The sequence below is a fragment of the Gymnodraco acuticeps genome, unplaced genomic scaffold, assembly GCF_902827175.1.
Source record: "Gymnodraco acuticeps unplaced genomic scaffold, fGymAcu1.1, whole genome shotgun sequence".
Lineage (NCBI taxonomy): Eukaryota > Metazoa > Chordata > Actinopteri > Perciformes > Bathydraconidae > Gymnodraco > Gymnodraco acuticeps.
In genome coordinates, this window is record NW_022990016.1 from 1,378,705 (window position 1) to 1,390,831 (window position 12,127).

The 12,127-nt window shown below is 40.2% G+C and overlaps 2 protein-coding genes across 6 annotated transcripts in view; one reads left to right on the top strand and one right to left on the bottom strand.

The window, feature by feature from the left end:
• The first annotated feature begins 384 nt into the window (after positions 1-384).
• Positions 385-8,956, top strand: ecrg4a (ECRG4 augurin precursor a). Its single transcript, XM_034213721.1, is given in 4 exon segments — positions 385-454; positions 7,932-7,948; positions 8,346-8,439; positions 8,442-8,956. Coding segments are annotated over 4 exon segments (234 nt in total). The 3' UTR covers positions 8,495-8,956.
• Positions 8,957-9,250: 294 nt separating this feature from the next.
• uxs1 (UDP-glucuronate decarboxylase 1) overlaps positions 9,251-12,127 on the bottom strand; it is a 49,618-nt gene continuing 46,741 nt past the window's right edge. For 4 of the 5 annotated variants that reach the window (XM_034213768.1, XM_034213767.1, XM_034213765.1 and 1 more), the window contains 4 exons: positions 11,880-11,940; positions 11,670-11,760; positions 10,637-10,740; positions 9,251-9,953 (listed from right to left, as the gene is read on the bottom strand). In XM_034213768.1, coding sequence (XP_034069659.1) covers positions 9,822-9,953; positions 10,637-10,740; positions 11,670-11,760; positions 11,880-11,940 — 388 coding nt within the window. In that variant the 3' untranslated portion in view covers positions 9,251-9,821. The remainder of the gene's footprint in view (positions 9,954-10,636; positions 10,741-11,669; positions 11,761-11,879; positions 11,941-12,127) is intronic. The other variant, XM_034213769.1, reaches the window with a different exon arrangement.

Sequence of the window (12,127 nt, forward strand, 5' to 3'; positions counted from 1 at the left end):
AAAAGAGTATTGTTTTTGAACCCATTATACAGCAGGAGGCTTTTTCAGAAATGACAAATCCTGACTATCTCCTCATAAAGAAACCCTGCTTTATACGCCACATTCAGGAATAGGAATCTGCTCTTTCTTCCTCCTCACAGCTGCTCCTGGACTGTATATTTGGAGATGGGAAAGTACCTGGGATTCACTTGACATTTTCCCTTTTGAAAGCGGAAAATCCTCTGCAGACTTGTTCCTGACCGTAGGCGAGGAGCTAAACGGCATTCCTGCCCCAGATGCCGTTTCCATCGGGAGAGTCTGGGAGTCGGCCAACTCTCCCCTCGGGTTGTGCAGCAGCTCTTCTGCACAGTTGTTGCTTTTAATCTGCAAAGACTGGAGTACAACATGGCATCCCAGCGGCTGTGTGTGAGATTGATGGGGCTGGCTGTCCTGCTGACACTCTTTGCACTCAGAGGTGAGCTCAACCTTCTGCTTTTATTCTGCTTTGCATTTAAAATGTCACTTTTTATTTTATCATACGAGGCCAGATGTTGAAGGCCACCCTCTGGACTTGTGCTGTTGTTGTAGATCTCCAAGCATTAGCAATTAAGAACACCTCAAACTGCATGACGAGTGTGTGGTTTTGTAAGTGGGAGCATGTCAGAGGTTAGAAACATGACAAGGGAAATGCAGCCACACACACTTCAGGCGACAGCATGGACTCATTGATATACAAAAGAGCAGGAATGAAAGGCCTCTCCATTGTATCCAATTGACTTCCCTTCAGTATGATTAACATCCCTGATGCTTGCCTTTCAATGCATCACATGTATTTGAATGCTAATCTTTAATATAGAGAATCCATTTTAATAACTTGTCTATTTTATTCATTCGAATTTGGTCGGACACTAAACCTTCAAACACTTGACAAGACACAGGAAATCCATCACCACGAACATACTTTTATAACTACATATTTATAAGAGCTCAAATACAATCTTCAGTACCAGGAGGGTAAGACAAAGACATCTACAAAATACAAGTATACCATTATTGTTCAAATGCTGTTATGCAAATCACACACAATATAAATGGGAAAAGACATTAAATAACAAAGAAAACCCCTTTACGATGTGTGTCGTTATAAAGGCATTTGAGCTGTCACTCACAAACAGGTTGGGTTATGACAATGAAGAAAAATGTCTTGTTTTATTGTGTTCAACATCAGTTCTAATGTCCCATAATTCATCCGGAGGAGGGACATTAATGTCTTTACAAAAATGCACATCAATCCATCAAATAAATATGTGTCGAGACAAACCACTCAAATAAAAAAAAAAGAGTAAAAGTCACGATCACTGAATCAGTCGGACACGATTCTTTAAATCTGGAACCACCAACATTGGCATCCCTGGAGTCAATGCATGCAACAGTGATAAGCAGATTGATGCTGTCGGGGGATTTATTACTTTATAAGGATGGCTGTTGGAGGAATGTAAAAGCTCATTTGCAACACAACAAACACACCTATATCCTTCCACTCTTTCCAACGCAGTTCAGAAGTTTGTAGCTTAAGCCTCGACAAAGTTCACCTAAAGATAGGGATTGGATTTCTGTGCATATTCTCAGGGTCCTAGTCTATTGTTTAGGCTTAGATACAAACTCAGCTTCATGTTTTACTGCAACCTTTCTGAACAAGAGATTCATGAAACCCTCCAGGACTGAAGTAAACGTGCCCTAGATTTGGCGAGGGATTTGAGCTGCGAGAAAACGGTCAATGGCAGAACAGGGTTATCTGTCAGCTGGGTAGAAGTACAACTCATTACTGCACACTTAAAGAACATGTATAAATATATGTGTGAAAAATCGTTCCTCACAGTATAGCTCCGCTGGGAGAGGAGAGCAGCAGGAAGGAGGTCACTGTAAATATACATCGATGTGTGTTGGTCCGCTGAACTATTCACATTTGCATTTATTATGAAGACAGAGAATGTAATCGTCCATGAAACTGGTTTAGTTACCTGAAACGAGGGAATTGTGAAGTGTGAAAACTACTGAGGCACATTAAACAAGCTGCCGCAGTGCAAGCAGATCAATGTGAAAAAACATGTATATATTTTAGTGTTAAAGATTGTCGTTCAAAATATATTTCACCTATTTTCGCTTGTCCATGTAGCTTCTCTTTTATAAATACCATCGGGTCTGCACGGTTTTATTTGCTTTTGTGTGTAAAGAATATTGTTCGTTGGATAACATGGGACTTAAGATTTAATTGCCAAAATGTTGCTGTAGCCATTGTGCATTTGACAACAGCCTTTGAATCGTTGAATCTTAAACCAAAACAATAGATATCAATAGAAGAATAGATATTGTCTTCTTAGGTTTTGGATATTGTTATATGGCAAGAGTTCTTTCTTCCTGGTATTGAAGGCTGCATTACAGTCATATTATGTAATTTCCTGAACTTAGAAAACATTTTAAAGATTTTTTATTTTTGCACTTTGTCATTATATCCATTATACATATGTTTAAACTGAGATCATCCTATAAAATATAGCTTATAGCATTATTTTTGTTTAAGCACCTATGGTCAACCAACTCTACAATATCGTTGCAATATTGTGACATTTGATTTTCTCCATATCCCCCAGCGCTACATATAAAAAGGAAATAAACTACATTTACCCTCGCAATAAACCTTGAGACTGTATAGAAATAAAAGAAGACAGAAAGTTGTTTCAAGTGTGTTACATATGATTTAAAAGCCTATTTATTACCTGTGAAGAAGTATGGTGTTTCAAACTGCAGCTCTTTGTCCCCTCTCCTCTCAGACGTTTCCAGTGACAGCAGCTTGCACAGGATCTTAAGGAAACGAGAATGTAACAATTGACTTAACATAAAAACTCAAACAAAGATCGGAAATCCCCATTGGTGTGTAACTAAGTACATTTACCATACTGTACTTAAGTAGAATTTCCGCTACAATTCAGATATAAATGGTGTACTTTCACTCCACTACATTTAAATTTGACCTTTAGTTACTAGGCAGATTTGGATGAATGAAATGAAATATAATCAACACTTAAATAAGACTTTATTGATTGACACCTGAAGTAAATTCACAAGCTACTCTGCAGCATACAAAAAGTAAACACATTAAAGCATCAATAATTGTGAAATCGTTCTGTGTTCATAATGAGTAATTTTACTTTTGGTACTATAAGTATATTTTCTTTCTCATACTTTTCAAATGTTACTTGAGAAACACACGTGCAGAGTTATGTCTGTGTTATAAGAGTTATCCTATTCTGTGGTACTTCTACTTTCATTTAAATACAATAGGCTATACGAGTACTTCTTCTATATTGTCATATATTCATTGTCCTTAGTTTTTTAGGTTATTTTGTATATTACAATTTAAATTTGGTGTACTTGTCTTTATTATTTTTAGTAACGCTAAATAGCTTCCTTTAAATACTTTTTTTTTTTTTTTTAATTTACTATCGTTATATTTTTTGACCTACTCTTACAACTTACTTTCTTAGGTTGTTCATGTTTTTCATGAGTGAACATTTTCAGTAAGAATAATGGACGAAAGGAGTGCAAATACAAATACAATTGATTGAAATGTGAACCAAAAGTTAATCAAATGTTTTAAATAAAAAGCACATATGGACAGAAGGTGTAAACCTATTAAATGTATAAGTAAACACATTTAGTCAAATAAAGTAACAGACTAGGCCTGTGCAGTTGGTATCAGCTTTGCCCAGCATGGGCTCCTCCATTAGGCCTGGTCCTCCTCGCAGAGGAAAGACCCTCAGTCCTCTCCAAACCAACAGACTGGACGTCCATCACACGGAGGTTTCTCCCTGAAGTCTCTGCAGCTCTCTGGACACCATGCTGTCTCAATCTGTCCACACTGAATATGAGAGGGGGAAAATGAAAATAATAAATGCTTTAGACAATAAGAAACATAAAGTTGACTGTTGAGTTGCTCAGTTTTTTTATATTGTCAATACTATTACTGTATAACTAATATCTCAGGTTAAGAGGCACATTCAAATAAAGATTGGTCTTTAAATACATTTTGTCTTTTGAATTGTTTGTCTAAAGTCAAGGATCTAGAACTGGTACTTAGTTTTAATGATACAGCCTCACAGGTAAGAGCACTAACTAGCTACCATCACATGTACCTTAGCTTGACTTAAATGTATTAAACGTATAGTTAAGTGATATCAAAATATAAATAACTAATGTCATGCAAACATATTAATATTTGCTTGATTCCAGTGTTGAATTTAGCACAATTGCATACAAACGTTAAAGGGTTTTAAGATTCTGAAGTATTATGCTAAAAACTCAATAACTTAGATTATTATTTATAGTTTTGCTGAATAGTTTCATGTCCGCTTACCTTAGAAACGTAAAATGCGACGGCAGCGTGCAGATGGGGAGCATGTTAGCTTAGCTTGGTAGATTCAGCTAGCTCTGGAACTTCTAGCTCGGTGGCAGCAGGTCCCGCCTCGGCTCCGCCTCGGCTCCGCCTCTTTGCCCTTATTTGGAGCAGGCTGGAGAAGGCGGGAGTTGAACTCTGACGTCACTGTTGAGCCGTTAGTGGCCGACTCCGCCTACTAAGGGCTTCACGGCAACTCTGCATAATTCTATGGGTGACGTCACGGACCCTACGTCCATTTATACAGTCTATCTATGTTCTTGACATGAGAGCCGTTTCCCAGCGGAGTGAAGAAAATAAATGAAACTCACGAGAGTCACTCCTCAGTTTATACGTGTTTTGTTTCAATTCATGTATAATTTAGTTACAAATATGTGATATATCTGAACAACAAAGTGGTCAAAAATCATTTTATTCATTTGTTGGAAACATTTTCATGATCGCTTTTTTCGTTTTACATTTTCATTTATTGTCATTTCCATTCAGTCATTAAGTGCTATTAAAATGTTAATTTGCTACATATCCACACAAACAAACAAAGTGTGCAATCCAATTAATGTTAATCTAACTGGGTTTTGATAGATAACATATCTCTTTTTCTTCTCTCAATTATTTTTTTTTCTATTGTGCACTCTAATCAATATTAATCAAACTATTGTTCGTTTTAAGAATGGCGTTTATCTTTTTTGAGAATGAGTTATTATTTGATTTGATTTATTGGGGTCTACAACAGATGATACAAATGTTTGTATCAGTAAATGTGTGGCGGGGGTGTTTGTGAAAACAACGGGGACAGAGCTGCTGTCAGACGAACAGCTATGCGGCGTCATCACAAACGGACGTCGCTTCACGTGACGCTCCGGAGGAAAGGACGTCCCATTGCTCTTAAAACTAATTTCCCTGCTTCTCGTGGTTTCCTTGCGTCCCTCCATGCTTCCCTGGTGGGAGGGACTAGTCACAGGGAAACGACGCAAGTGAGGGACGCAAGGACTTCATTTAACCGACCTGAGACGGAGCTGCAGCTCCGCCGATTTCTCCTCCGAGACTGTGTGAGTCGGTGTGTGAGCACACACACAAACTCCCAGTCAGGCTGCGGGTGCGTGTGTGGTCGGGCTGGGTTTCGCTGTGTCTCGCTGTCTCGCAGACGGCCACTGGGCTCACAGGGAGGGAGGGGAGGGGAGGGAGGGAGGGGGGGGGGGGACCTCAACAATGGAATTATGATCAGAAGAAATGGCCATTACATGGGACCTTTAAAGGTAGGGTAGGTAAGAATGGAGAAATCAGCTCGAGTAAGCTCGACCTAAGCTCGAGTAAGGCTGACAGGCAGGTAGGCCGTCCAATTATCTGCCAAGGGCCGAGGCAGATAATTGGACTTGCTTTTTACAGCGCCACGGCTTCCACAGATGAAATATTTGTATATGTATTGTCAAAGCATTTCATGTATTCATTGCTATCGGGATGTTAAGAGCATTCCATGGAATATAACAAAAAGTGTTTCTGAAGTGAATTACCTGCCCCACCTTTAAAGCACTGCATGGACGAAACACTGCAAATAAAATAAAAAAACCCGCTGCCAATAGATGAGAGTAACACATGCGTCACTTCCGGGCAAAAAGTACGGCTCCGCCACTTTTTGGGGAAAACAAAGCTGTCATTTGAATGGCAGTCAATGCAAATTCTGAAGTTTTTGCCAATCCGATCAGAAATGTAAGAAAACCGTGGATTTTTAGATCTTCAAAGAGCCCGATTACAATGGCCAGACAGGCAAACAATTACATTAAATCATTGGAAATCGACGATCGGGCTCGATATGGTTAAATATAGCAGTAGGCGATCGATGTCCATAGATGAGAGTAACATCTATGTCACTTTACGGCCCCGCCCACTTTTGGGGAAAACCAACGCTGTCATTTGAATGGCGATCAAGCCTGAAGCCACAGAGCTCTTCTTTTACTGTCCTTTTTTCTTAGAGGAAGTACAGAAAAACGTAACTCTGGATTTGTTTTAGAGGAGACCTATCATGCAAAATGCACTTTTTGATGTCTTTTATACATAAAGATGTGTCCCCGGTGTGTCGGGGAACTCACACAGCGTCAGAAAATAAAACCCTCTCTCTTTTCCTCCGTACCCAAATCTCTAAAAACGGGGCTACAACAGAGCTGATCCAGATTTGCGTCCGATATGACGTAATATCGGAAATGTAGGCTGGGTTTACACCCACGGCCCTATCAGAAACAATGCCTAACTGTTTTGGACGTAATATGGTCGGTGCATGTTTACATTAGCATCGCTAACACTCCGAGCTAACCTGTACTGCACAGAGCATGTGTGTGAAGAAGTTTAACCTGAGAGAGAAAGCCTTTGAGCTCCATACTGTTTCAGAAATAATCCTTGATATGGTGTTTCATCACTGCAGTATTTAGTTTAGACAGTAGCATCTCCCGCATGAGCTCAGCCCTCTCCTTTTTTTTTTTTTTTAAAGCTTTATACCCAAAATCAGCACTTTTGAAACAGGAAGTGAAATGGAAGGATATGAGGCATGGCTAGAATGGGTGATCTGTTTTGGTATTTTGAGCAAAACACTTCATAGACATGTTTTTTAAAAACATCCCGAAATACATTTGTGAATCCTTGTGTGCATTTATTAATATTGAGACTGATCTGACTCCATACATCCTAGGCTATGCTCACTTTCGAACTGTAAATCCACAATGCACCCTCAAATCATTGTAATTTATTTACACACAATGGCAGAGAGTGTAGTCAAGTGCTTTGAAACACAGCCCGGCGTCAACATATGATACACAATCCAAATATTATGTTTTAGAACATAAACTCAAGGTTTAGTATCCAGAATACCGGAAATCTATTTTTGTTTTCGTGGGGGAGGACCCCCACCCGTTAAAAATGTCCCCCCCACATTCAGGATGCTTCCTACGCCCATGCTGAAACCCCTTTGTATCGTTTTATATTGAAATAAAAAGCCCCCAAAATCATTTGTTTTGTCAGCTTCTAATTTTAACCAATGGGGTCCAACAAGAGAAACTAAATCTTTTCTGACACTTCATATTGATTTATGTGCCCTTATTACTAGTTTAAATACGTGGGGTTGTCATGTTGTCTGTGCACAAAAACAGGATTTATCAATCTAGATTTGTTGACACTTTTGGGATTGTTTGCTCAGATGAACATTCAATAAAAACTACAGATTGTTTTTTTCTGTGTGAACTCTCAGGGGAGTTTTAAACCTGGATTAAAAGATGGGCTGTGCAATAAACACAAACACAGAAAGAAAAACAAACAGTTAAAAAGTTCTCCGAAGATTTCTTAGATATGTGGAGGACAGAAAACATGAAGGTGGTGTAAACAGTAGTGTGAAGGATAATCTCTTCAAAAGGCGGTCATCCTCACAACGCTGCTGTATAACTGCATGAATGAATACAAATGTGGAACTGAATACTGAATTCCCTCTCACACACAAACGTGTTCCTCCCTTCAGAGCCGGTTTCCTTTCAGGTCAGTGGCCGTCTTCTAGGAGTCATCAGGGACAGCTAGGAATGGAGAGAGCAGAAGAGGAAAAGACGGAGGAAGAGTGCACAAAATTACCCTTTACAGCCACCGTTTTCTGACAGTTGACAGCATTTCCATTTCAGCCAGCGTAGCAGTAATTCTCTCAACACCCCATTCACTATGCCGTGTACGAGTGTGCCATTTGCCGTTGCTCATTAAAAGGCCAAAGCTGTGAAAGCGGTGGCCTTTTCAAAGTTTGCCTTTCATGCATATCTATTGGCAACAGTTGTGGCTGCTGACAGTCAGCGGATCCCTATCAGCTGCCTGCGTGTCCATTAGCTCCACATTTGTCGAGGCTGAGCATGCTAATGATTTACATCCATGTTGTTTTCCTGCTCCACAGAGGCTGGAGACCGACCTCTCCTACTGGATGGACCAGAGTCGCTCCAGAGACCAGGATCGGCAGCACCATTACGATGAGAACGCTCCCATCGGACCCGGGACCACAGCTCCTACAGACACGGAGCCGATGTCAACTACGACTACTATTAACTGTGGCATGAAGCTGTCGATAACCAAGTTCTCCACAGCTGCTTTTGACAGTATAACCGATTATATTCTACCCACATACTTTTATAGAGCAATGTTCAAAGACAGCAATAACTCAATTTGGGGCGGGGCGAAATGAATAATATCATATAGCCTACCTATATTTTGACCTTGATATCGATAGTGTTTTTGTAGGGCTTTCACAGATAATTTACACGATGATAATTCTGACAAGTAATCATGAGTAATGGTGACATAATGGTAAAGGCGAATACATAAACAGCAATCAGAAACATTGAGAAAAGGACACCACTTTACTTTAATGCCGCCTTAAAAGCCAGGGAAAACATATGATATTATGATGTCCAAAATCTCAGACAAAATCCAATCTCATGTTATCGATTTATCGCCCAGCCCTATTTATGAGGCAGTTGATTTTTATGAAATACTTTTTAAAATCTGATATCTAGCTCTTTTTATCTCTACATTATTGTAAATAAAGACATGACTGTCGCAAAAGTCCTGCTTTTTCACACACACACACACACACACACACACACACACACACACACACACACACACACACACACACACACACACACACACACACACACACACACACACACACACACACACACACACCACACACACACACACACCACACACACACACACACACACACACACACACACACACACACACACACACACACACACACACACACACACACACACACACACAATGATGTGATACACAAAATATTGGAAATATTTTATTAAAATAGCATCTTCATCGGATATTGATAAAGCACACCCTGACATGAGTTTTCACAAAGTACAGCACGATGATGTTCTGACAAACACGTAAAGATGCTGATTCTTCGCCCTGCAGAGCTCTGAACAGCCGACACGCCACTGATGAGAGGTCACAAGCTTCCAGTGGAAAAGCAGTCAGGTAGTTCACCTCTGCAGACAAAACGCCATAAAACAGATAAAATAAATGAAGCATGATTCTCACATCTGCATTTTTAAATAGCAAAAAAGCAAAAAAATTCACAAAAACAAGGGAGGCTGGGTTCAGATTTCTTCAAACTTGTCCTTTCAACACTTGAGCTCCTGTGTGGAGAGCTCTTTCCCCCACAGTGCAGCTCCATCGCAACACTTTGAAAGAGAGAACCGTCTCTACTTCTCAAAAAAAAAAGAGACACAACATGTGTGCTTTTCTCAACAGTGTGTTTCAGAGAGTCGCTCTTCGAGGGTCCTCTGAGGAGTTTTTAACATACTTCTGTGTGTGTGTGTGTGTGTGTGTGGGGGGGGGGGGGAACTCTTCCTCAGTTGTGTCGGGGTCTTCCTTTCTTCATGCGGGCGGCTTTAGGTTTGGGGATGTACTGGTTGTTGGCCTGGTGCTCCAGCTCCCGGCTGAAGTACTGGATGGTTTTGTTCAAGCCTTCCTCCAGAGGTACCTGTTGACACGAGACACACACACAGACAACTTAACCAGTGTGCTTCCCTTTAAAGGTCTCCTATCATGCTATTTTTAGGCATATATTATGGGTCTCAGATATATAAATATTAGGGATGTAACGATATATCGAATGTCGCGGTAAAGAAATGTCTCAATACCGTCGTGAGACTGACAAAATATACCGCGATTTTTTTTTTTCTTTTAATAATTTTTTGTATTCAACCAGATGGTCCCATTGAGATCATCAATCTCTTTTTCAAGGGAGACCTGTCCAGCATGGCAGCAAGTAGGTTACAACATGAACATAAAACAACAGATAACAATAAAGGACATTGTATTTACAGGGCTACATGTACATACCTAGAGACATTGACAAGTACCAACAGTATATTTATTTTATATGTCAATTGTTTTCCACTTTCACTTTGTAAAACCTTTTATCTACTTCAGCCCTGATCATAACTGACATGACATTTTCATCCAATTTCACTTTGTGAGTCATTTTTGTTGAGCAAATTTAAAATGAACAGGTAGATGGAAACATAACTACCATCAAATAATAGGACAGATATTGGTTGTCAAGGTAGTGTGTGTGTGTGTGTGTGTGTGTGTGTGTGTGTGGTGTGTGTGTGTGTGTGTGTGTGTGTGTGTGTGTGTGTGTGTGTCATGCGGCACACTTACCACCGGCTCCCAGCCGAGCATCATGTTGGCTTTTCGGATGTCAGGTCTTCTCCTCTGGGGGTCGTCCTGAGCCTCCGGAAGGAACTGGATCTGACTTCTGCTCACTGTGTGTGTGTGTGTGTGTGTGTGTGTGTGTGTGTGTGTGTGTGTGTGTGTGTGTGTGTGTGTGTGTGTGTGTGTGTGTGTGTGTGTGTGTGTGTGTGTGTGTGTGTGTGTGTGTGTGTGTGTGTGTGTGTGTGTGTGTCAGTATGCAGAGAGAAGGAAATTGTGTTATTATTTTTCTAACTCTTTTAATACTGCTGATGATCACATAACAGTTTTGAAAGAGAGGGATGAGTCAAGGCTTTTTGTTATGCTCCTGTGTGGAGCTCCATGCGTAGGTGCAGTGCTGCAGGGAGACCAGGCTCCTCAAAATCTAACTAATCAATCGGCTATGGAAAGCCCACTTGAGGTCACTACAGCGTGCTTTCCTGTTCCTGATGTCGGCAAGTTTGTTCAAATAGAAAAACATTATCCAGAGCAAAAACTTCAACAATCTTCTCTTTTTTATTGCCTCCAAGTAATCTAAGCTTCTTCCAGTAAAATATTTGTCTTTGCAGGCATTGTTGCTTTTTATCAAAGTGGATAATAGAATATGATTTATTGTTGTATCGAGTGTAACAACTGCAAGAGATGACTTGCTACTGTGCTCACGTATACAGTATGTATTATACTGCCCAGATTCTATTTAGATATGTATGTTTTTCTTATTCCTGGAACTCACTGCTGTACTTTTATTTTCTATTCTGCAAAGTGTATTGTACGATTCATTGCCAACTCCTACGCCGAAGCCATTGTGCATATGACAATAAGGCTTTTGAACCTCAATAGAAAACGCGTGCTATGCTTTAACAATAAGGGGCGTAAATGGAATGAATGAGTAAGACAGACAATAGGAAACATAAAGTTGGGGAAGGAAATTCAGGGATGAGAAAGGTTTGACAGTAAAGGGACTGAGATAGAAAAGGTTAGAAGCTTCCAGAGATACACATACAAGACATATACTTGGATCGATCGGATGCCTTACTGACAAGACTTTTTATGAGACGAGCGAACTCCAATATGGTATGTTCCTCTGGGTTGCCCTGTAAAAAAACATTTCATAAACGTCCATCATTCAGTGTCAACAGAGACGGGCTTTAAATGTCTGCTTATGCTGCGTTTCCTTCTATTTGAGGGACTCCGCAGGGTAAGGTGAACTCACCAGATTGACGGGGCTGCTGATGTTGCTGTTCATCAACAGAACCAGGCCATTCACCAGATCACTGGAGGGAAACACACACATTAAAAAAGGTACCCTAATATGCAAAATCCACTTTTTCATGTCTTTTCTACATCAACATGTGTCCCCTCTGCGTTAAGAGATTCTGAAAGTTTCAGGCAAAAATATTTGCTCACTTTTTGTCCTGATCCATTTCTATAAAAACCTGTCTGAAAATGAGCTGATCAGAT